At 42.4% G+C, this 25523-nt stretch overlaps 1 protein-coding gene across 2 annotated transcripts in view; it reads right to left on the minus strand.

Moving 5' to 3' along the window:
* Positions 1-25523, minus strand: part of CDK13 (cyclin dependent kinase 13) — a 104968-nt gene that overhangs the window by 7241 nt on the left and 72204 nt on the right. Inside the window, exons 7-14 of one of the 2 annotated variants that reach the window (XM_051978639.1) lie at positions 23032-23221; positions 21609-21665; positions 9585-9686; positions 9413-9490; positions 6518-6634; positions 5676-5807; positions 3250-3455; positions 665-940 (exon numbers count right to left, since the gene is read on the minus strand). In XM_051978639.1, coding sequence (XP_051834599.1) covers positions 665-940; positions 3250-3455; positions 5676-5807; positions 6518-6634; positions 9413-9490; positions 9585-9686; positions 21609-21665; positions 23032-23221 — 1158 coding nt within the window. Of the gene's footprint in view, positions 1-664; positions 1121-3249; positions 3456-5675; positions 5808-6517; positions 6635-9412; positions 9491-9584; positions 9687-21608; positions 21666-23031; positions 23222-25523 lie in introns of both variants that reach the window. The other variant, XM_051978631.1, reaches the window with a different exon arrangement.

Here is a 25523-nt window from a genome sequence, read left to right on the forward strand (position 1 = left end):
AGAATAATTCTGGAAGGCAAATACATCTTTTTGCATAACAAATAACAATATAAGCATAACCAAAAGAAGCAATAATTATTGCAGTGCTTAAGAAATTAAACTTGTGAAAAGTTCTGTGGCTAATGGAAGGCAACTGCCAGACTGGGCTCCTGGGAAACATGCAAGGCAGAGATAACCCCCGTACAGATGATCTGAAATTCAGATGCCCTTTCTCCATGCCTTTGAAAGGTCTGTGATTTCAGTAAAGGGGTTCCCAGACCCTGCTCTTGTTAGCAACCTCTCCACATCTCAGAACATACCTTCAGGAGCTCCAGGGATCATAGGATATCCTACCCAACCATGCTCTCTGGACTCCATGGGCTGGGAGCTATCTCAACACCAAATCACAGGAACATACTCTAGCAAAAACCCTAGAACTGGAACCTCAGGGCTATCAGCCCTCAAGACAAACCCATTTTACAGAGAAGCAAAGTGAGGTCCAAGGAGGGGAAATGATTGTCCCAGATCCCACTGATAGACAGCACTCCTTCCCTGCCCACAGCACCAGATACAGAGCCACCCGGCTGCCTTGACCCCGTATCCTCCTCTATAAAGGGAGCTCACAAGTGCCATGGAAAGCTCAAACACACCCTCCCGTGAAGTGGGAGTCTTGTGGGCCACTCACCGAGCAGAGGAGGGCTGGGCTCCGGAGGCTGCCGCAGCTGCAGAGACAGCTCGTGGCCTGCTCCATTCTCCTTCTCTTCCATGGCTGCGTCCTTCTGCTTAGACTGTTGGGCCTTTATTAGCTGCGACAAGAGAACTGCAAACGCACTTTGCACAGCTGCCTGGGCAGCATCAGTCTCAACTTTAGGGGGCACAGGCTGAGTTGAAGGCTGCATTCCTCCTGCAGGCTGTTTGGAAGACTCCTGCTGGGGTGTTGGTGGATCTGTCTGTTTTTCACCTGTTGCCAAAATTCCAGCAGGAAGGTTTATTTTATTTAGCTGCTGTTGAGGCTCAGGATTTACCTTAATGTTCAATATTTGGGCACAATCAGCCACACTAACACTTGGTTTAGACTGTAGGAGGTTTAGAAGTATTGCCAATTCATTGTGGTTTAAATGCTGTCCAGTGCCTGTTTTTACTAAAGACAAAATTTTAAACAATTATTATTAATCAGAACTGTCATCATTCAAATATCAAAGTCCAAATCAGACCAGGAAGGCTTTTAACCAGCAAAGCAGAATTTTACATCATAACACCAAAAGAAAAAAAAAATTTTTTTTAATGTGATAGGAGAAATAGACTTCAAACAGTCCTAAGCACAATCTCCAAATAATGCAATTACACATTTTTAAAGAGTTAAAATGTATTACTGTGAAAAGAGAAGAATTAGAGCGAACGTTCAATTTCAATGAGTTAACTTTGAGAGGTAAATTCTTCATGAGAAGGATTCTTGCCCAAATCCTATATTATCTGTGTGACTCCCTTCCCTTCCCTACTTCCTCCACCCAAAAAAATCTCTTCCTAACTTTGGAAAGAGGATCTGTCCTCTGAACTCCTTCCTCCAAAAAACCTTACTGTACCACCATCAAGGGGCAGAGGGAAAATGCCTCCCCTAATCCTCCCCGAGGATTACAATGGGCAAGAGAGCAGCCAGCATCATGGACGCTGGAATGTTTTCTGTTCCATTTTCTCAGGAGCTATCGTTCCCTTGCAACCCTTTCCTGAATCAGTAATTGTCCAAATTAACCATTTTTTTACATATTTGAGGCAAAAGACACTTTTTGGGTCTCTGGATCAGATCCATAGTCCACAAACACTAAGAAGGCCCCATGTCACCAGTAGGATGACTTAGCACTCTTCAGCTGTGCGCTTCTGTGTGCTTTCCCCAGCAGAAATGGGCAGCCTGCTATATATAAATGGACTGGAGAGATCATCAATTTCCATACTCCTTTTCTATAAAAAAAATCCATTCTCTGTGGCCAAATGAGTCAAACCTTGAGATTGGTAACAGCATAAAAAGACAAATAGAAGTGCTTCATCTCAGAGGCAGGGGGTATGTAGAAAGGACGAGAACTCCAGGGGACCAAACTCTCCCTGCTTCTCTCACTTAAACCTGCATGACCCCCTACAATCCTTTTTTTTCATCTTGCAACACATCCTATTTCGAGCACAAGGCCCCAAAGCAACCAAAGGCACTGGATGTCCTCCCCAGTCTGCTCTATGGGATTCACGGTGCCAATGAGGAGATGAGGAGTTTTGAGTCAGAGGAAAAAATCCCCTTTTCTACTCTGGCCCTTGCTCTTCAGCATCACTGGGTAAGGAGCACATTACTGTCATCAGTCCAATCGCCCCAAGACTCCCCTCCTCCTGATTATCAATGGCCTTCCTAAAGCAGACCCTAGGTACCATACTTCAGGTAGATATAGTGATGGCCCTGGGCAGTCAAGAAACTAGAACCTAAGTTTCCCCAGTTCTAGAACATGTGCCTTTCATTCATTCTTACTCTTATATCCTTAGATAAGGCTGGTTACTTGTAACAGATTATTAATTCTACATTTCGAACTCAACGCTCAGCTAGAGACAAGAGCTCTTTCTCAAACAACGAGCAACAAATCGAGAATACCAGCCCTTGGCCTTTCACTTATCAAGTATGTTTCTTTCAATCAATCTTCTGAAGAGGTGAAGCTGCAGATTAAAATGCTTTATGCCATGTATAGGATAAGGCCAAAAAGTCTATACAACATCCTATTCATTAATAACTACCCAACAGAATGGAAAGTAAATGTTTAAAGAAACTCACTTTGCAAGGAAAAAGCCTAATCTCAGAGATTATTTACATTGAAAGACATCAGTTTTGTCATGGCCAGACAGCAGGACTAGGATGTTAATTCTCAGGAAGCAAAAAAAGTGTCATGTGAAAAATGTATACACTGAATGTTTTGAAATCGGGAGTCTGTAAACAGGCAGCATTAAGAAACTTAGATGTAAAATGGTCTTTCTTTATGCCGTATACCTCCAAAAACTCTGGGGCTTCAGCCTCAAGAATTACCTTGCCCAGTGGACCCTACCATGGCAATGAGGCTCATAATGCTACTGTGACTATGGTCAAGTGCACCAAGTGCACTAGTTCTGTAGTTTGCTACAGAAAGAGCAATAATTTTAGAGATCAATTGTTTAGAAAAAGTACCTCTAATACAACATTAAATTGATAAATCATTTCCAAAGAAAAAGTAGGAAGAAAAATAAAAGCAAACAAATGTTACTGACCAAGTGCTACATTGGTGTTGCCCTGAGATTTGAGTTGTGAATTCGCCTGCAGCCCCTGGGGGGTGTTGGTCCTGCTGTCATCCAGGCCCAGAGACAGATCTTTCCTAGGAATCTTAGTCGAAGACGTGTCCTCTGTCATCCCCATCTGCTTCTGCCTTCTACGTTTCTTGCTCCACAGTTCATGACAATCTTGCCACAGAGGAAGACTAAAAGAGAAAACATAGGGATTTAATGCTGTCAACTAGTTACAAGTTCTGGAAAACCCTTTGAAATACTCAATGCAAAACTCCAGGCCTAATTAAGTTCCACAAATCTTTGCAAACATCTTTGAGCTCTCAGTGACACAAAGGCTTCCTTTCTAATGATCATTTTAGTGGAAACCTCTGAATCAGGCAGCCAGGCGGCATCAAGGATGATGGCACACGTTCCAATCTGGTCTCAGACAACTACTAGCTGTGCGATCTTGAGTAAGCCCTCTAACTCCATTCAAGTTTTTTCATCAAAAGGAGCTAGAGAAGGAAACCACTTTCAGCATCTCTGCCAAGAAGAAAATGGGGTCACACAGAATGGGACACAAATGGATGGGAACTTCTGAATAAGTCAGCAAGCGGTGATTTATCAAGAACCAAAGGCCATGCTTAACAAAGACCAAGCCAAATCAACTAAAATAACACTGAGACAGCATGCTGAGTAACAGAACAAGAAATTAGACAGTTAAAATTCATATACTGGTGACAGCCAATTACAGACAATTTGCCCCATGGAAAATAAGGCCACTCCAGAGGCAGTATGGCAGAGCACGTATCAGGATGCTGACATGCACATGACTACGTCACTCTGGGCAAACACTGAATCAAGAGATGCTCAAGGCAACTCTTGGAGACTCTACTTGGTGTCCTACCTACCATTCTGCCTTAGTCTGCTCTTTCTGCTCTGGCCAATCTTTCAGCCATCCACCTGAGTCAAGATCAACTGTTTTCTTTTGCTGGTAAGTGACCCAACTTGGGGCACATAATATTTGGTAGCAAAAAGGCCACAGGGCCAAAAGTCACTAATCTAAAATTAAGTCAGATTTAGAAAATCTGAAACTAATTTTCTCTGTATTCTTAAAAAAAAAAAAATCTCAATTTAGTTTTATTATGCGGTAACCACCTATTATCAAGATTAATGATTAGATGGATGCAACTTTAAAATAGCTTTTACATAATATTATGCAAAAAATATGTATTCAATTTAAAGCAAAGCTAGTCTATAATCACTGAATTAATCAAAAAGCAGTTCACATTTATATATCACTGCAGGTTGACAAAACATTTTATATCTCATCTGATCCTGACATAAAGTAGATGCCATTATCATCCCCATTTAACAGATAAGGCCGAAGAGCCTTAAGTGCGCCTCAAAGGAATCATTCTACTGGTATCTGAGGGTATAAGCACAAGGCTATCTCCACTATCCCCCGGATACCAGTGATCACTAAATCATTTTGGTGACTTAATGAAGAATGGATGTGAGTGGGGAGAGACCAGAAGTAGGCAGACCATCCAGAACTATAGCCAAAATCCAAGCCTGAGGTGATGAGGGCCTGGACCAGGCTGGGGGCAGCATCAGGGAGAGGGGAGCTTGATCAAGAGATGTTGGGAAAGCAACGGCTAGAGTGAAGGGATGGAGGGGCACATTGGGGGTGAGCCTCAGGGATGGGGAAGGAGCCTTCTACAGCAACAAGGAAGGTGAGAGGGGCAAGGGTTAAGGAACAAGGAGGAGGCAGCTGATTTTAGACATGTGCACCGGACATTCAGGTCATGGTTATGAGTGACAGTTGCAGATTCGCAGTCAGTGGAGTAGTGAGGGCTGGATGAGATTTGAGAACCATCAGCCTAGAGATGGTAATTAAATTGATAGGCACCGGTGACATCATCACTGATCACTGAAGTAATATTGGCTGCCTCCTACTTTACAGAAAAGACAGAGATCATTCACGATGAGCATCCCCGTGGCCAAGCTGAAGGCCACTGACCCCTTCCCCCAGGAAAGCCTCCCTGCAGTTGGACTCTTTTCCATCCCTTCCATCCTCTGGTCCCTCAATCACTTCTTGAATGAGGAGGACTGTGTCCATCCCAGGCCCCTGAGACAACTCATCAGTGTCCTTGGAATCTAAGAGTCCTACATCAAGAGAGCTTAAGAGCAATTCCAACCAGCTCCTTCTACAGATGAGGAAACTGAGACCAAGAGATCCTAAGTAATCTGACGGGAAGCAGCCCGGTAAGGATGTGACCTCACGTCTAACACGGGCTTGGGGTGGGGGGGCGAGGTGGTCACGGGGCTGGTGGTGGCAGCGCCATCAGTCTCTCGGTCTAGTCAGAAGTCCCAGGAGTGGTTTTGGGCGACTCGCGTCACAACCATCGACAAAGCACCCTAGCACTTACTCTGGGGGCGGCATCTTGGAGGGTTCCACGTCTCGCAGAAACTCACACTGAAGGGCCTGCTCTGCCGTGCAGCGTTTGCCAGGATCCAAAGCCAGCATGTAATCAAATAAATCTAGCGCAGCTGTGGGGATACTGCCACAAAAAGAGACAAATACAAAAGTCATTATTTCTGCTGCCGTTTCAAACTGTGAGTCCCCGGTGTTCCTTTACAACCTGCTCAAAATGAGACGGCGTTTCACAGCACGGTTTACAATACTATGTTTCAGTAATGGTTCTTTGGACGTATTTTGCACTGAATAAGGTAGGTAATTATTTTTGTACCGATTACATAAACAATGTTCTATATCGCTCTACATTTTGAAATGTGATTTTCCACAATTCCACAGATAATCTATGGGTTAGTTACAAGGATGAAAGAAGCCATTTTCTTAAAACAAAAGGAAACTACATGGAATGAAATGGCACTACGACATTTCCCTATTGCCTCTAACATGGTTACACACTGAGGCTCTTCTCCACTATCACTGACTAGTGCACATTAAAAATCATGGCTCAGAGCAAACTTGTTACTAGGTCACATCACACTGCTACAAAATAAAAGAGATGCATAGAACTCAACAAAACGTGGAGCTCTGAAGAAGCTGTGACCCAGGGTAAGCAACTCAGCAGAGACCAAACTCCCCAGAACAACCCACTCCTCCCCATGCTAGTATATGTGCACACACACACTCCCCATGCATACATGTGCCCCACACTATATGCACACACACTCCCCATACACGTGAGCCCACACACATGCCCCATGCACACGCGCGCCCCAGATTCTTTCACTCCAGTCTTACAAGACAAACTCTTCTCGAAGTTTCCGGCGGTACTGCTTTTTTGGCTTCATCGTATTGAAGTAGGGAAGCTTGATGACATCTGGCCACACCGCAGGACACGGACTCCCACATACTCGGCTAAACAACACATGCAAAAAGAAGGAGTTACCCATCATGGGACCGCAATCCGGCTCTCTCGGCCCCCCTCCCAAGCCCAGCCTCAGCCTGCCTGGTGCACGGGACAGACATTTCACCAAGTAGTCAGGGATCAGAAAGGGCAGTGAAGGAAGAACGAACAAGAAAGGTAGTGCCCTCTGTTCCTCCGTGGCTGCCCTAGAACACTGATCCCCTTCCCATGACTCAAATCCCTTCACACCTAACAGTGCAGGTACATGCCCAGGGAACAACCTAGTCCTTTGGGGTCCCAAAATCAACACCCCTTTTAGAGGCTGTCTGTTAAGGCCAGATGCAACTTCCTAAAGCTATCAGAGAATAAATACATTTAAGTAATTACATCTATTGATTCACAAGGAATGAGGAACGGATCAATAAAATTCTGCTAAAAAGTTAAAAAAAATTGTTTTTAACTAATGGAAACTTGCACGTAAGGAATTCGGGTTAGGGTGAGGTTGAAAAGCAGCTGTGAGGCTGGGACTCACTCTTTTACTATCTGCTTAGACACAGACCTTTCAAAGGATGGTGCAATGGAATGGGCACAGGATTGGGAGCCAGGGAATTGAGTTCAAATCCTGAATCTGCTACTCACTCTGTGTGGCTGATTGTGAACAGATACCTGCACTCCTCTGAGGGCCTCCCTTCTAAATTGGTGATCCTATGTGATAAATAGGAGGAGGTAATAGGCTAAGGTTCCCATAGCCCATCACATATCTCCTTTAATTCTCCCAACTCTGGAAGATAAGTGCTATTATCCTCATTTGACAGATGAGGAAACTAAAGTGATGTGCCTTCCCTAAGTTATAGATCTAGTCTGTGTCGGAGGCAGAATTTAAACAGCCAGGAGGGCAGAATAACCGGAGAGTTTGGGGGGAGAGAGGGAAGGTATAAGAATACACACAAGTTAGAAGGGGCCAGGTTATGAAAGGCCTTAACCAGAGGCCCCTGGAATCGATCAAGTAAGGGATAAAGACTCATTCCTGCCCTTCAGGAAGATCACCCTGATGGACCAGAGGAGAGACGGAGGCAGGGAGACCTGCGGCAGCCAGTGTGAGGCGAAGAGGGCCTCCAGCAGCAGGGTGGGTGAGGGTGAGTCAATCAGAGCAGAGGATGCCATGACAGAAACAGGATGTGGGGAGTAGGGGGCAGTGACAGTGTGGAGTTCGGTCCTGTTCCAAATAGTAACTGAGAATTACTGTCAAGTCCATGGGGCTTTGGAGGATTCTTAGGAATCCCTTACCTTGCCCCCCTGACTCTGCTCCTCCAGGCCCCCTGCCCTTCATGTGTGGGCCGCACACAGCTCAGAACCCTCTGCACCTGACTAGTTTCCAAGGATGACACTTAAACTATTCAGACCCCACCCTTCTGTGCCCAGCTGTTATCTGCCCTAAATTGCCTTGGCACCCTTTGCCAAGGAAATTGTCAGTCTACACATAAAGATGGTCTTTGTGCACAGATAAAAATGATCAGGGTGGGGAAATGATTTCCTCCAGGTTAAAAACTGGCCTCAGTCACCATGGTGATCACACAGTGGGAACGGTTTTGTAGTTGTCAAGCTTATTAATCTAGTGATCCACTTGCCATAAATTTTTTAATTAACTGAAAAATCTAAAATTGATGTGGAAGCAGAAATGAGAGCAAGGGCTGCCCAATAGGACAAACCAGGCTAAAAGTCTGATTTTTAGCCTCTGCTTAACAAAAAATGGTAAGTACCATCTAATAAAATGAGGAAGTTGTTCTGGTAATGATTATCTATGTCATGACATTAAAGGCTATTAAGAATTACTCATTTACTAAGAAATTTATACAAAAATAAGTCTTGGGGCAGCTAGTTGGTACAGTGGATAGAACACCAGCCTTGAAGTCAGGAGGACCTGAGTTCAAATCTGGCCTCAGACACTTAACACTTCCTAGCTGTGTGATCCTGGGCAAGTCACTTAACACCAATTGCCTCAGCAAAAAACCAAACCAAAACAAACAAAAATAAATAAGTGTCCAAAATATATGCAAGTTTCCATGAGTTAAATCTGAGTCGAAATTAAATAAGACAAAACTGTATTGCCACCTAGTGTCTGCAGCCAAAAATATATAATCCATGCTATATGGCTTCTTCCCAATAAATGGTCTTTTTCTTAGAATGACAAAGAATTAACTTCTTACATTCTGAACCTTTCAAATTCTTAAAATTGGCAACTTCTGCTTGCATAAACGAGAATTACTTCTTCGTTAGGAGAAAATAAAAGACTGGTGTCCAACCTCCAAAATTTAGAGAAGGCCTCCCTGGCCTAAGATCCTGCTGCTCTACACATATACTTCAAGGATCCTCCCATGAACTGTCTCTTTTCCATCCGTAGATAAATCTCGCTTTCTCCCCTAACAGGCCACTGCCACGAGTATTCCTTGACTCTTCCCTTCTTCATCCATATGCTTTTTCCTTTTTCCCCTCTGCTAATTCTTAGGCGTTGCTTCTCTCTGCCCCCTTCTCAAATCCCCTTACATATTCCCAAGGTGACCTCTGGATTCCCAGGCTCTATACCTTCTTGGACCAAACTGCCAAATGAAGTGGGTTTGAGCCTCATCTCTATCCCACAGACATCAACACTCTCAGATAGCAGGACTTTAGCTGAAATAGCTTTTTCCCCAAAGTTGACTTAAACCCAGGTTCCACACAGGTTCCAAAGCACTAATGCTATAGACAGCTTAACTCTCCCCTCCAATAAGAACACACTTTAAAAGGTTTACCTGATGAGTTCTAACTGTGCAAGCTCCTGGTTTGCCTGAAATATCGGTTTTTTAGTGAAGAGTTCACCAAGGATGCATCTGGAAAACAAATTTCATTGTTACAGAAGGGTTTTATTTTGCTTCAAAATGTAAGACTGAGTAAACTCCAACAGGAAACAGAAAGATTTCTTACCCACAGCTCCAGACATCAATTGCGGGGGTATATCGCTCCTCCCCCAGAAGAAGTTCCGGAGGCCGGTACCATAAAGTGATCACTTTGTTGGTGTATGGCCGACTGAAATACAGAGAAAATATCTTTTAAAGTTAATCTGTCATAAAACAGGGACTGATTTCCTGAGGACAACATAAAGGACAAACATATATTGCTAGCTTATCAAAACCACCCTCCAACTCTCTAAACTAAAAGGCACTTTCACTCCCACACATAACACATGAGTGCTTTCTATACTGGATATTTCAGTATTAAACATCGGTTCTAAATGTTATTTAATACCACCAATACCCAGCATAAACAACTGATTAAGAGCTAGTAGGACAAGTGAGGTCTCTTGTAGCTCAGCTGGTTGCATTTACATTCGTTCCTGACAAACGCTCTAAATTTCACTCCAAATATTGTGACTAGAATGCCGGGTCTGGAGTCAGGAAGACTCGGATTCAAATCCTGCCTCAGACACTAACGTGACCCTGGGCAAATCACTTCACCCTATTTGCCTCCATTTTCTCATCTGTAAAACTGAGCTAGAAAAGGAATGGCAAACCCCTCCAGCGCCTTTGCCAAGAAAGCCCTAAATGAGATCACAAGAGAGTGAGAAGCAAATAAACAAAATAACACGTTGGGGAGAAAGTACCCTGGTTTTCTGCAAATAGAGAAGAGCAGTTTGTTCCTCCTTCCTCATAGCCCACGCCAACAAAGTCCTGGACCTGAAGGCCTGGAGTTCGGTCAAACTGCAGGCAGAAAAGCAATGGATCTGAAGCAACACAACAGCTTCTACTGAAACTCTGCACTTGCACAGTCCTTCTACGTCCAATCAATTCTGAAGGAGTTCATTTACTTTGGACCGACTTGGAATGTTACTACAAGTTACCAATTTACACCTTAAATTTAGTTCAGGGTTCAGTCTAATATATTGAAAGAAAATGGCAGGCAAGTTTGGAAATGGGTGTCTCATTTAAACTTTTCAACTGCCTCTTCTGAATAAATGGATATTTATAAGGTGGTTTGTAATCATCCACAACCCCATGAAGCAGAAACTGGAAGAATTATTGGCCCATTTTGCAGCTATGGAAACAGTCTGAGGGAGGTCCAGTACCTATGGCCATATCCATTAGCATAGCACAAAATCATTGTTTTTTCCTTCCTCCCTCCCTTCCGCCTAACCAACCACTGTTAGAGCAGGACATTTCTACAGCATGGGCAATGACCTTTTAGAGATCGAGGTACTAGAAATCTATGTGTCCGAAAGAAGTCTCAGTGATCCCAGAACCAACCTTGTGGTCGATTATCTGATGGTATTGCTAAAGAGGCAGAGATGTCCCAGAACAGGCCAAACAAAAGGAGGGAGACCTTAAGTCTGGACCACTGGAGGAAGGGCTGCAGGAGCTGGGTAAGCCAGAGCCCCAATACACACTTGGCAAAGAACAACCCAGAGATCTGAGAGGAGAAGCCGAAGTGACAGAGAGACTGCACCGAGGATAAATTTGCTAAAAGCCAGGGATGGCAAGTCGGCAAGTCTAGGACTACATGACAGGGCTTCAGCTGGTCTCTGGAGCCCTCATCCAACTGGGAGATTCTGTGATGGCTAACTTCTCCCAAAGAAGAAGCAAATGTACTCCTTGTCAAACGTGATGGGAGACAAACCTCTGCAAAGCTGAATTCCAGCTGTTCCTGGCTCTCTGTGGGGGGAGCCAGATTCTGACAAGAGCAAACGTTCCTCAACTAAATCAGATTCTCATATAGCCTAAAAAATTAGAAAGACCAAATGGTTCTAGTAGTAATGTGAAAGCTGAAGTCCTAGACAAACCCCCTCCCAAAAAAATCTGATACCCTGAAAAAGGAGAGCTCAAGGAAGATCCTAATTTAAGTATTGTCTCCAACATATACTGGATTGTGTGATTGTAGGTAAACTCAAGACCTCTCTCAATGTCTTAGGCAACTCTAAGAAAATAAATCACTGGCTATGTCCTGCTAAATATTAGAAGAGAAAAAGCTCCCTGCAATGATGAACTCACAGGTCTAGATTTTTACTGCCTCAAAAGAGACTTTCCATATCAATTTCCTAACCAGTGGTTTCTATTTCACAAGTTAAAAAAACAAATTTAAGTTAAATGAGTTGCTCAAGATCACATTCCAATAAGTAGAAAAATTCGTCACTCAGGGCCATTTTGGGTAATTTTAGTGTCTGACCATGGAAATCGTACTCTAAAGCTCAAGAAAGAATCAGTCAGAGGAAGCATTAGCAGAAATAATGGCAGCTCCCCTGAAATACTTAAAACTTACAACTTGCTTTTCTCCCAACCCCGCTGTGAGGCAGGAAAATACAACCATGATCACTGGCCATTGACAGGGCAAATTGAGGTACAAGGGTAGTCAGTGACTGACCCACAGCCACACACTCGCCACATCAGGGCAGTCACCCCCTGGATGGACCAGCAGCAGGTCCAAGGAGATTACCCTCCCTTTTGTTGTCTTCTCCAAAGAAAAAGAAAAGATGTCCACTATGTTTAGACAACACTGATTTAATCTTTCCCTAGCCTCTCTCGTCTAAATAAGGCTTTATTCAATTAGATATGCTAATGTTTTCCTTCTTCTAGAACCATCTCAATGCTAGGGATGGGGAATCCAGTTCCTCCTTGAGCAGATGTCTTATTTCTCCAAGTAAATCATATAATATATGGAAATGGAGAAAATTATTCAGGGCAATGAAAACGTCACAGAATTTCAGAGTGAGGAAATGATAACTGGGGACTAGGGCCCATCAAAAAGATGCCATGGTTCCCAAGTATAGATGTAAAACTCAAGAATTCAAAATCAATTGTCCTTCGATAAAATAAATATGCCAGCAGTGACATACGAATGCTGCAGTAACATGTGAAGAAATAATGAAGAGAGAATTCATGCATTCAGTTTTACTAGAATTTTGATTTAAATAAAAAATTAGTACAGATTCTACAAATTCATCTATTTTCTCACATTAAAGAAAAAACAGAGAATCCATTTTTAGGACTTAAACTAAATGAGGAAAGCATTGTGCTTAACTGCCATGTAAAACTATTGTCTTTACTCGGTCCTCTTTTTAAATCACAAAGTACATGAAATCTGTTTTTACAAATTAGGAAATGTATATTCTAGGAACAGAAACTTCCCAAACACCTAGTGACAACTTGAAAGGCAAATGGTTTTACATAAATAATAACACAAATGCAATAATTAAGAAAAAAAAAAGGTGAATTAATTATAACCCCAAAATTTCATTTTGAAAAAGACTCTAGTAATCAAGTAAATGTCCATTCTTTGCTTATAAACTAAGAGACCAGATAGAAAAAGCTTTATAGCAAACCTACTCGTGTTGTGTTATACTTTGAAGCACCTAGGTGGAAGGCAGCATCACTATGGACATCAAGAAGAAAACAATCACTAGCTGAGAATGCTCGATAATCTCCCAGTCACTCCAAGGATGGCCCAGGTCACGGGTTCTTACCCCTCAGTCATTTATAAATCATTATGTATACACACAGACCAAAAGAAAACAGCCCCTGTTCAAGGACTTCACATTTTAACCAAGGAAAACAATATACACACACAAACATGAAAGAAAGGACCATTGGATTTGGCAATTAAGAGGGAGGAAAATCAGGAGAGTAAGAGGGATGGTTCTAAAAACCCGAAAAGAGAACGTGCAGGAAGAGTGATCAACCACATCAAAGGCTAGGGCAGCCAGGCGGTGCCACAGAAACCCAAGTTCAAATACAGTCGCAGTCATTTACTAGCTGTGACCCAAGACAAGTAATTTAACTTGTTTGCCTCACTCTCCCCACTGCAAAATCACGATAGTAACGCTAGCATCTATCTCCTAGTATTATTGAGAATCGATTGAGATAATAATTATAAAGTGCTCGGCACCTGGAACATACAAGCGCTCTTTGTACATTAGCATTTTTATTCTTAGGGCTGCTGTTCGAGGCTGCACAGAGGCCAGGGAGAATGAAGAGTAAGAAAAAGCCACTAGATTTGGCAGATAAATAGGAAACTCTGAAGCGAGCAGTTTCCATGCAATGATAAAGAGCCAGATTGTTAAGAGGTTCAGACAAGAGTAGGAGAAGGGAAGGTGGATGTACCCAGTATAGACAGCCAGAGACAAGTTTATGTACAAAGGGCAGGAGGAAATAGGATGACAGTTCACAGGATGAAGGATCAAATGAGTATTTTTTGAGAATAAGGATGGCATGGGCATATTAGGCAGTAGGGAATAAGCCAGGAGGGGCTGAAACCAAATATTAATAGAGGGTGGATGCCAGGAGGCAATCTTTTAGAAGAGAGGGGAAGGAATGGGGATTGCACAGGCAGAAGGGCAGCCTAGATAAGGAACAAGACATCATATGAAACCAGAGAGGGGCAGAAGGCACCTGAGTTATGGGAAAGGAGCTTCCTCTTCTCCCCTCTCCTCATCTTTTCTCCCTTTCCATCACCCCCAGCTTCCAACACACTCACCCTGCACCCCCTGACACCTGCACATTTATTCCATGACTGTCTGCTCTACTCATCAATCAGTGGCAGCTAAAGGCAGACTTGGCAAAAGGCGCCTTTGAGGTACAGGGTCTCGTGAGAATTGAGTCTTATCAAACGCCACCCTGGAAGAAGCCACTGCGAGGGAGAAAAGAACTGCTATTTTCCCAGATCCCACTTCTCACGGGCTTGGGCAGAGAAGCAGAGAGAGACTGGAGCAGTACCCAGATTAGCTGGAATGGCGCTGAAGGATGGGGAGAGAAGTCGTGGCCGGGGCAGCAGACCTGGAGCAGCGACAGCTGAACAGCTGATAGCTTAAATGGAAATATTAGGAGCCAGTGTGGTGGCTATGCCGAGCCCAGTGGGGAGAGATGGTTATAAATCCACTGAGACACGGGGAGGACTTCTCCAGGTCTGCTTTAGCTGCCACTGTTCGATGAGTAGAGTGGAAGAGTCAGGGGAAAAACGTGCAGATTTAGGGGGTGGGGACCGAGTGTGTTGGGAGCTGGGGGGAAGGATGTAAGGTGGAAAGGGAGAAAAGTGGGACCACAGAAGGGAAAAGAGATGATCAAACATGGCACACAGAAGCAGCAAGGCAGCACAGTGGGCAGAGCAGGTGCCAGGAACACTAAGCTTTGTGAGTTCAAATCCAGCCTCAGACATTTCAGTAACAAGTCACTTCACCCTGTTTGCCTGAGAAGAATGGCGATCTACCCCGGTATCGTTATCAAGAAAACCCCAAATTTGAAGGCCCATTTATTCCAGTAGATGCCAAGCTATTTCAGAGGAAATATCCTTAACCCCACGAGGTGGCGCCATCTTCCTACATCGAGAAGCAGCCCAGGAAAACACTTTTACAGGGCCAAAGGCAGTGCCTGCCAGCGCCGGTCCACAACAGCTAAGCCCGATCTCCCGTTGAATTCTGACCAGGATCCTGGCACCCAGAGGCCGAGGCTCCAGTGTTCATTTCTCCTGAATCGGCAGGGAGGCCTTCTCCCCTCCCTTCACTTCCAGGCCCCAAAGACCCTGCCCCACATGAGCCGCTCCAGTGCTCCCCATAACACTTATTTCCAATTCTTCAGTTTCAGATTCCTCCCCCCGCCCCAGTCCCCATAATTTCCCTCCCTGGTAAAATGTCAGGACTAAAGAGATGAAAGCATTTCACAATTTCAGTGTCCAACATTAGCCATCAATTATGATGCTGAAGAAAAAGCTTTGTCCATATGGAATCGGATAAAAAAATGTTTAACTTTAAAGTATACTCCAAACATTCCCAGATACTTAACACAAGAATTTTAAAAATACACTCATATGCTAATCCTGCTCAGACTGTTAATCTCCACAATATTAAGAGAGGGAGGACAGGGGACAAGGAACACATAATTCACCAGGTTGTTCTAGCCTTCCCTTTGGGGATGGTCAGAGTGAGGGGGTCCCCATGGGATGACCCAAGGAGACCGGAAGCCTGAGGCTTGCCACGGAGACCCTTTGGATGTTAGAGGATGGCCAGGTTTTCCACTCCATCTCTAACTCTCAGGCTTCCTGGTTGCCTTGGGCACCATCTTCCCCAACTTAACTGGCATCAAAGGGCTGGCTCTTCCCAGCACCCATCAGTCAGAGGCAGCAGGAAGCATGCAGGTGAGCCAATCACTGCTGATGTTACAGTACAATGCCTCAAGAGAGAACATGGGAGCAGCATTGTTCCTGCACTGAAAGAGGCTACCAAGCTAAAAAGAATCACAGAATAGGGACAGCACTTCTCCAACTTTGATGCCAAACACCTAGAGAAATGGTTTATTTACACTAACTACTAAAGGAGAAGGGAGAGGCTGTGGGGGAGAGGTTTGTATTTTTCCCTTGTCTCACCCTTATCTTCTTTCTCCCTTTTTCTTCCTATCTGTCTACCATAAGCGGATACATCCATTAAACCCTAAATATATAGAACTTCGGTAAGTTTGTTAAAATCACAGAAAGTTATAAAAGTAATAAAAACAACCTCCTTTGCAAAGAAACTGAGCCCAGGTTGTCCTTTCTCTGCTGAGGCCCGTTTTCCCTCTTATGAGCATCTTTCTGTACAAATCACCTTTCTCAAACAGAGCTGAGTAGTTCTGCCTTCCCTCCCTCCTCTGCCCACCCCACACAGCTCAGATCTCTATTTTCCTTTAGCTTCCTCTAACCACTGTCCTTAGAAGGCAGTTTTTAAAGCCTTGTTTTCCTTTGTGCTGTTGCCAAGTTCAGCTTGTTCCAAGTTTTTCTGAATCAGTTATTACAGGACTTTATCTCGCTTGGATTCCTCTGAAGTTACCTATGACCTTTAAAGATGCGAAGCTGGTCAGTAGATTCCTGAGCATCCAGGGTCTCTGCAGACAGCTCCCTTTCTTTATCCCATCATTATCACCCATCCTTGTTCCTCAAAGTACTCTATCTTCATGGGAGGTCTCCTCCTATAAGATTTTAGGCAGTGGGATGACAGGATCTCCATTGGGACTTCAGAGATCAAAATTCCAGCCTGACCACAACAAAGACAGGTGGGTAGAAATAAAACATATCTTGCAAGTGGCCATCTAGACATCATTTTGAGTTCACTAGTAAAAGAAAGCCCTCCAAGCCACTCATGCCAACTGGGGTCAGCCATCATTACTAGGAAGTTTTCCCTTTCGATGAACCTAAATCTGCTTCTCTCCTATTCCCCATGCCTCCTAGATCTCTTTCCTGGGGCCAAAAATAATAAATCTAACCATCTGAAAAAAACTACAGTCTGCCTCGCCTTTCCCCATAAGCTCTATGTGAAGAAAATCCTTTACTGTTATTGAAATTGCATTTTATACCCACTTCCCCTTCCCACAGAGCAACAACGGTAAGCATCCGTTTCTGCAGATAGATTCCATTCCCTGTTCTCTGACCCCTCAGAAGCCTGGCTCAGACACTTGAGCCCCAGAAGGAAGAGTGGCTTCCTCTCAAGGTTTCTATCACCACTTCAAGACCAGTTCCTCACCTTCTGAAGAATAACGCTGTCCTCAGTACAAGAAAATTACCAGATGCTCTGGTTGTGGCAGAAAGAGGGAAGGCTCCAGTGCCCACTATCACAACTACACCTTGCAACCATGGCCGGACAGTGGTGCTCCTCCAAGTCAGTGTGGTCTACGGTGGATTCCCACACTAAAAATCCTTTGTTTCTCACTCCAGTGATCATCACCAAAATAGAATCCATCATAAGATGACGGCTCCCTCTTCGTGCCATTATATCACATCTTGTGATGAAATACAACTTCATCTAATCTGTCTCATAGGTAGAGCAAAATGGGCCATTTCTGCATTTTAGTCATGTCTCATAGTAATGAAGAAAAATTTGTTTCCTTTCCCCAATGCAGCAGTTTCTCTACCATATTCTCTGCCTGATGTATGGGAATCATCATTAACACACTGGTTCTTGGATAATATCACCCATGAATTACTGAGGTCTCTCCATCAGTAGTTTGCCCCCTGCCTCTCTCCGAAATCTGTCTTTGAAGAAGATGTGGAATGTTCTCAGAATCCCTCCATTTCCAGTTAAATCCCTTTTAATTGGATCTTTAAATCTCCATGCAAACATATATAATTATTTAATTAATTGAAGGTAATCTTTAGCTAGTTTCTCTGAGCCAAGAGTACAATTTCTGTGTTGAGGTCCTCATCTAGGGCCTCAAAACCATCTTCTTAACCAATTATTGCCTTCTAAAAATTTTCTTCAACAGCCGTGATAATGGGCCCATCTGTGCCCTGAAGCTTCTGAATTTGTAGCCCAGAACATCCCAATCCAGAGTTCACTTCAGATATTCTGCCGGGCAGAAGCGCGGCTCTCACCCTTGTCACCAAGTCCATCATGGGGTCTGACAAGTTTTGGCTGCACAAATGCTAGCCCAAAAGGATCCACCGTGACCATTCGCCACGATGCCAGTAAGCAGAAGGAGACAATCTTGACCCATTCGTTTCTCCCTTCCCCCCAATCAGCCCCGGAGGGAACATCCTCTGTCCCCAGCAGTGCTGGGGAGGGCTCAGGCCCAGGACTTGCAGGAGACACCCCAGGGTTAGCAATTCTTTGAGCCTTCTGGTTCCTCCACATTCTTCTCCCTTGGAACTTCTGGAAAGAAGTATCAAAGACCTCCAGCCTCACTGGGCTCCCTTTGAAGCATTTCTTCCAATCTTTTGAGGGACACTTTATTCTATTCTCCAGGATGAGCTAGAGATTAGAGACTGAAGAGATTAATGTCATTTCCTATTCATGTAGACTTTCTAATTTTCTTCCTAATTTGCTTTCATTGTAATTTAATGGTTTGTGCCTGTTATTAAACTTTGTCTTTACTTAAACTTAATACATATTTATAGATCGCTATCAACCACAATGCATTATGGAAAAGTCAAAAAAGACTCCAAGATTTCTCTATTTCTGATGTCTTATCATAAGAGAAAACCAAAAAATTCACTGCCCCATATTTTTAAACTGTCAAGAGGAAATCTCTTCCCATACTGGTGGAAGCTTTCTGCCTTTCAGCACCTGAGATAGAAATAAAACAAAATTGAAAATATCTTGGGTGACAGTGAGAGGAAGAAAGATAATATAACCAGAAAATGGTCATCTTTCATTTCCATTAATTTCTGACTGAAAATTGAAGAAGTGAAAGAGGTTGTAATTTAATAATAATGGAGAATTCTGTAAATAAAAATACATCCTCCATAGTTACACTGGAAAATTTCCCAGACAACTGAAACCGTATTGTTTTAAAAATCAAGGTGGTGATATAAGATTCCTGAAGGACAATTACATTTGAAAGGAAAAGTATAAAAATTTTTCTCTTTGCAAATTAATCATTACAAAAGTTGGTATGACTAGCCCATAAAAGGGAAAGTTGAAGGAGCATTCTGATCCTTAAAGATAGATACCATCATGTGGAATATGAACATGCAATGTTTCTAGAGTCTGCAAGTGATCCAACAAAAAAGAAAGTCATTATGTTACCTAACATTGTTAAGTTAAACTTCTTGCTTCCCTAAAATCAATTATCCTTTATAGGTCTATAAATAGATATAGATAAGCTATAAGCTCCCACTTACAGAGTGTTTAATAGTTTATAAGATATTTTGTAAAAATTATGAGGGGGTAGTATAATAGCCAGTATGAATTTCTTAAAGCACCAATGTGCTCCCTTCACTGTCATGCTTGAAAACTTTCTTCAATTATTCTGTACTCCCTCCAGAGAAACTGAGAACATCACATTCTATCGTTCTAGGGCCTCCACGATTTGGCTTCAACCCGCCTTGGCAGAACTCTTTCCTGCTACCATCTCTCCCTATGTTTTTTTCCTGACAAATTAAGCTGTTATAATTTCCTTGCCCCTTCAATACAACTTTCTACATCTGTGGAACAGCATCCTCTCCGCCCTCATCCACCCCACCACCCTTCACTTCGTCTTCCTTTAAAGCCCAGCTCTGACATTACCTTCTCCATTCTTCCCAATCTGCCCTCTTCTTGAATCTCTCAGCTTCGTTTATCTGACTCCTCCAACAAAAAGATCATTTTTGCTTGTGGTTTTATTTCTGTGAGGTTCCCATCACCATAAATCAGTCCCCCTAGCACAGGGAGCTATCTTCTTTGGGGATCCCAAGCCCAAGGCCTTTCTCAGAGTAAGTGGTAAACAAATGTACATTTAATTCAACAAGGAAACCATCTCAGAGAAGATCGGTGACTTGGCAAGTCACCTGGAGAGTAATGAGGAGAAGCAGAACTCTGAGCTCCCACCTTACAACTCTCCAGTTCAGTCCTTCGTGTCACTATAACCTCCAGCTTTTCGTGCTCAAGGTATCTCCCATTTTAAACTGAAAAAGGAAAAGAGTTGGATATACCTAGTTGCTTTATCTCTAACTGTGGACATATATTTTTCTAACTAGACCGATATTAAATGGAAAATTATAATTACTTCATAGTTGATTTTCATCTCTACCAAAACATAACAGGAAAGGATATTTCATTCAAGCAAGAAACAGATAGATAGCCTAACAGTAATTTCAATTAACCAACATGACTCTGGAAACAAAGGCCCAAGGCTCAAATGCTTCCCCTGATACCTACCTGAGCAAGTTCCTTAAATTCCCCAAGACCTCAGTGGTTGAATCTGGACAAGGAGTGAGTTGGCCAAAAAGGCCTCTGGGGTCCCATCCAATGGGAGCCCAACCATGAGTCCTCCTTACAAACATATTTCTCCCCCACTCGACATCCCAGGCAGCAGACAGAGGGAAACAACAGAGTATCCATGTCCCAGAGTACCTTGGGACAAGGGCCCACTCAACTCCTCATTAACAGTGAAATTCAAAATGGAGGATCAGTTTTTTGGTTTTTTTTAAGCGCATGCTACTTAGTTTATGAACTATTGAAGTTTTGCAATGCAAATTATGGTAACATTAAACTGTCTTCCCCAATGACACGAAAGAAAAAGATGTTAAAATCAAATCCGAACTGGCTTAGACTATGAGAATGAGGGGTTGTATTTAATGGGTCCAAAAGGCCCCTTTTTCAAATTTTATGATTAAATTCAATCCAAGAAGTGTTTATTCTATGGCTAAGAGGTTTGTATTTGCTTACGTTAAAATCTGTAATTCATTATCCTTGTGGACTTTCCAAAGTTTTATTTTGTAAACCATGTCATTTCTGACAATAGACTGTGTTGAATTGCTTTTTATTTGTTGAGGAAGTAAAAAGGAAAACTCACTTGATAAATCAAACTATCTTACTGAATATAGTTAGGGTTTAACTAAAGGGAGAGGGGGAGAGAGACCTGTCCCAGATCTCCCTTGTTTGCAGTTGTCTGCACAAAATGTAGACTAACAAGCAAACCTACCCCCACCACACTACAACCATCATCACCTCCCACCATGAGTTAGAGTCAAGGGTCAAAAATAATCCTCCACATGTCCCTATGAAAAGTAAGCCAAACACAAAAACTGAACCCTTCATGAGCCCCGCACTTAGGGCATGTCCTGAAAAAGACTAAGTGGATACATTTAACTCTCATTGCAGTAACACAAGGAACAACAATATATCAACCAACAAATGTTACATTTATTCATTTAAACATCGTTCAGATAACATGTGCAGATAATAAATGTAAACTTAATTTTTTTTTTCATTTGTTGAAAGTCAGCTTTATTTTGACATTTTGTTACAATTATACTGACTTGAATAAATGGTTTCCCAACAGGGGAGCAAATCTTTATAAAGTCAAAGCAACAAGGTTTGGCTAGATCCTACAGAGGTTTGGTAACTAAAATAATGATACTATTAGGAATCAATCACTACACATGACAAGACCACCTGCTGACCCAAGCCACTCATCGTGAGCTTGGGCAGGAAGTCATATCATGCTTTTCAAGAACTGAATGTAAACTTGTAGGACTTTTAGAATGGGGCTGCTAAGTTTCACAAAATTTGATGCATCTTACCTTTCTTCGGAGCTATATAATCGAGCAAGTCCAAAGTCGGCTAGCTTTATCTGCCCTCTAGGGAAAAGAAGAGAAAAAACAAGGAATTTCAACGTCAATTGCTGCTACAGGAAAATATGGTCAAAAATAAATTTGTGAAAACTGCCCAAAGTATCAAACAAATGAACCAGGAAACAGCACATCTGGGGTTTTCTTTTTTCCACCCCCAAAATAAAGAAACTCGGTATTCTGTGTAAAGTCCAAATCCTCCCTACACCCAATCCCTCCTTATTCTTTTCTACTTCCCTTCAGTGCCATCTGTCCTTACTGTGCTGATCATGATCATCTGTTCAGATGTTATACATCACGAACACTAAAACACTACTACATACTAAAAATGCCAAATGATGTTTCAGAAGTTAGTAACTATAACACAACTTAGATTTAGTGCTAAGATGAACTCAGTTACGTTTAAGGCAAGATTTTTCATCTAGCCTTTTATAAAATCAAATAAGATCCATTATTTCATTTCTTAGCAATGAGAGTAGACTTACTTATAGAATAGCAGCTCAGGAAGGAGTGCTATAATAAATGAGAAGTTTTTAAAAATGTATACAGTGTCCCCTTATAATGAAACATGCCTAAGTCAGATAATTATATACTGGTCACAAATGGCCTTGCTGACATGTGGAAGAAAGTCCCACGGAGTTCTGGGATCTCAAGAAGATGATCCTGACATTGATGTCTGAATTTAAGCTAATCTGGGCAAATCGATCTGATTTTCAATAAGCAGTCAGAAAAATAATACTCCCAGCCCAGACCCATCTGGAATTTAGGAGATTTCTGATGGCCCAAGGACAAAAGAAGCTCTCAGTTTTCATCAGCCTTTCACAATGAGACCCAAGGCTGCAAGACATTCCCAGGCCTGGCCACAGAGGAAGTTGGAAGGTTTAGCACAGTTAGGGCTCCCCAAAGGTTCAGTCTGTATGAGGTCATGTACCCCCATGTGGGAGGTACAAGACCAAGATTTCTAACACAATTTGCAAACAATGATCTAAATGAAAAGCATCAAAGACCTACTCTTCCCTCCACCCCAGTATTTTCACTAGTCAAATGGAAATATATACCTTATGCTGTTATAATTTTCAAAGAATAGATCTATTTATCATGTTGGGTAACAAGACTTACTTAAGTATCCTGTCTTGATTTATTAAGCAAGGAATTAAATATGTAAATACTTGTTTCCATTTTAATTCTAATCAGATTCAGTCAGTACTTTCAGCTACTATCTATGAGCAGGCCTAAGTCCTATTCTCAAATTTTAATCAGATTAACATCATGGGTAACAAAAATGTCTTTTGGATATTTTAAAAACATGCTTCTCTACCCCCACTTCAAAAAATGAATATACACAAATATATAGGTACAAAAAATTCAGTCATACCTATTGTTTAGTAGAATATTTGAACACTTAATATCTCTATGTAAAAAGTTCTTCTTATGGCAATAATCCAAACCTTCCATCAGTTGTCTCATGAATGATTTTATGTGATTTTCATTAAAATGAACCAGGCCTGATTCCAGGAGTCCCATCAGGTCATGGTCCATGTATTCAAACACCAAATAAAATGCACCTAAGAGAAGAGGAAAGAATTAACAAAGTGTTACTTGTTTAAGTTTGGAATCATCTCAATCAATCCACAAGCATTCAGTAAGTACACATAACATGTCAAGTCCCATGCTAGCTGCTGGAGTTACCGACAAAAATCTCTCTCATATCTAGTTCCTAAATCTGATTCTCATTTGCTATCTTTCTGGCAGCCTCTTACTACCCAGATCTCCCTCCTCGGGATGCCCCTCGGCTTCTCAAGGTCCTTCTCCTCCCAAATGATTCTGAACAGGGCAAAGTATTAGCTCTCTCAATCCAGAGGCAATGCTTTTTTACAAACACAGTCTAACAGTAACTTTTCTTGGCTAACCTCACACTGTTGACACATTAATTTTGCATTTCACGGGAACGGTTCAGCAACATTTCCATCGTTAATACACTTTGTTTTTAAAAATCAGAGTACAGGAATTTGCACTTAACCTTCAATAAGTTTCATTTAGAAAAGTAAAGTGGCAGAGTATATAGGAGGCTGGCTTTGAAACCAGGAAAATAGGTTAAAATCCTACACATGCCACATCCAGGCTAATGCCACAGGCAGTGCCCTAGGTAGCTTCCCCAAATCCTAAGTTACACAGGAAGGGGGTTTCCACACTGGGAGTTCCTTGTAGGGTGACAAATCGGATCTTAACAACAGCAACAAAAATAATAACAATACAAAAACCTGTCGAGATTTTTAGGCATCTTGAGCCTGCCAACTATCACATTAACAGGCTATTTCTCTCTTCAGAGAGCCACAGAGCTGCAAAACACACCTTCTTCCTACCACCAAAGTTGACATCAGCCTATTAATCACCACTTAATCTAGCTATTCCAAAAGTTCTAAACCAAGCCTCCTGTGTTCTTTTCCAGCTTATATCTCCAATCTCGCCCACATGGATATATTACAATTTTCCCACAAGGCATCCTGAAATCTAGACACGTTTTAAAAAACTTTTTTTAAAAAAGTGTTTTTTGGGTTTTTTTTAATTATAGTTTAGCTTCAATTATATGTTTGCATGATGCTACGGCTGACTATGGAACACCATGTTGTGTCAATCAATGCCATGGATTCTCAAAGGTGGTGCCAGTGGTGGGCAAGCAGATGCAACCAGGTGCAAAGAACTGCAGAAATATCAGGATAGTCCAGCCTCACTCAATGCAGAGAAACCTATCACTAAGTACAAGTTATTGATGATTTCACTCACATCAGCTCTGGAAGGCTAATAATAGCAATCTGTGCCAAAATAATCAGATCCTAACATATTAATCTATCCATCAAATGGTTACTCAGTGCTTTCTATGGGCCAGGTACCATGCTAAATGATGGGAATACATTTGATTGGTGAAGGGAACTTCATATCCATAAAGTATTTATAAATAAAATCATGAACAATGGACTGCGGACAACTGCCGCAGTATGATTCTACAGCTTCTTCCTCCCACCACGCTCCCCCACATGCTAGAGGCCCCGAGCCTGGCACATCCCCTTACGCACGGTCAAGGCCTTCAACACGCGAAGGAACAGAATAAAGAACGGTAACAGCTCCGTCAAGCTTTGTAAGTGTGCCAAGTGCTTACTAACATCTATCTTGGCCATTAACTATCGCATTAATGAGGCAGTCCCGAGAAAAATAACTGCATTCAGTCATCTCCTGCCAAACAGCCCGTCTGACAGACAGATGTGTAAAACAGAGCCTGGGGCCACAGTTGGCACAGAATGTGTGTGCCCCAGACAAGGTTTGAAATGTTTACTCTCTGACCGATCTACTGGAAGCCCAGAGATTTCAGAGGCGATTGACATAAAAATAAAAAATCTATGTGCCAAAGAGAAAATAGTTTTATTGCACTAGAATTCTGTGCTTTTTCTTAATCAATTAATAAGGATTTTTGAAATGCTAAGTGCAGGGGACAGAGGTATGAACAAGGTATATAAAGACACAAAGGTGGTTCTATGATCTTATTGACCACCGAGGCACACAAGCAGCTATGTTGGCACAGTGGATAGAACACCGGGCCCGGGTCCAAAAAAAAAAAAAAAACCCCAAATACGCAACCAATACAAAACAAAACAAAGCCAATGTTCAAATCCAACCTCAGACACTCACTGTGTGACCCTGAGCAAATTGTTTAACCTCTGCTTCAGTTTCCTCATCCTATAAAATGGAAATAATAATAGCACCTACCTCCCAGAGTTGTAGGGAAGGTCAAATGAGATATCTGTAAAATGCTTTGCCCAGTGCCTGGAACACAGTAAGCACTCTGTCAATGTGAGCTACGATGAGGACGGT

Source organism: Antechinus flavipes, chromosome 1 (assembly GCF_016432865.1).
Source record: "Antechinus flavipes isolate AdamAnt ecotype Samford, QLD, Australia chromosome 1, AdamAnt_v2, whole genome shotgun sequence".
NCBI classification, from domain to species: Eukaryota; Metazoa; Chordata; class Mammalia; order Dasyuromorphia; family Dasyuridae; genus Antechinus; species Antechinus flavipes.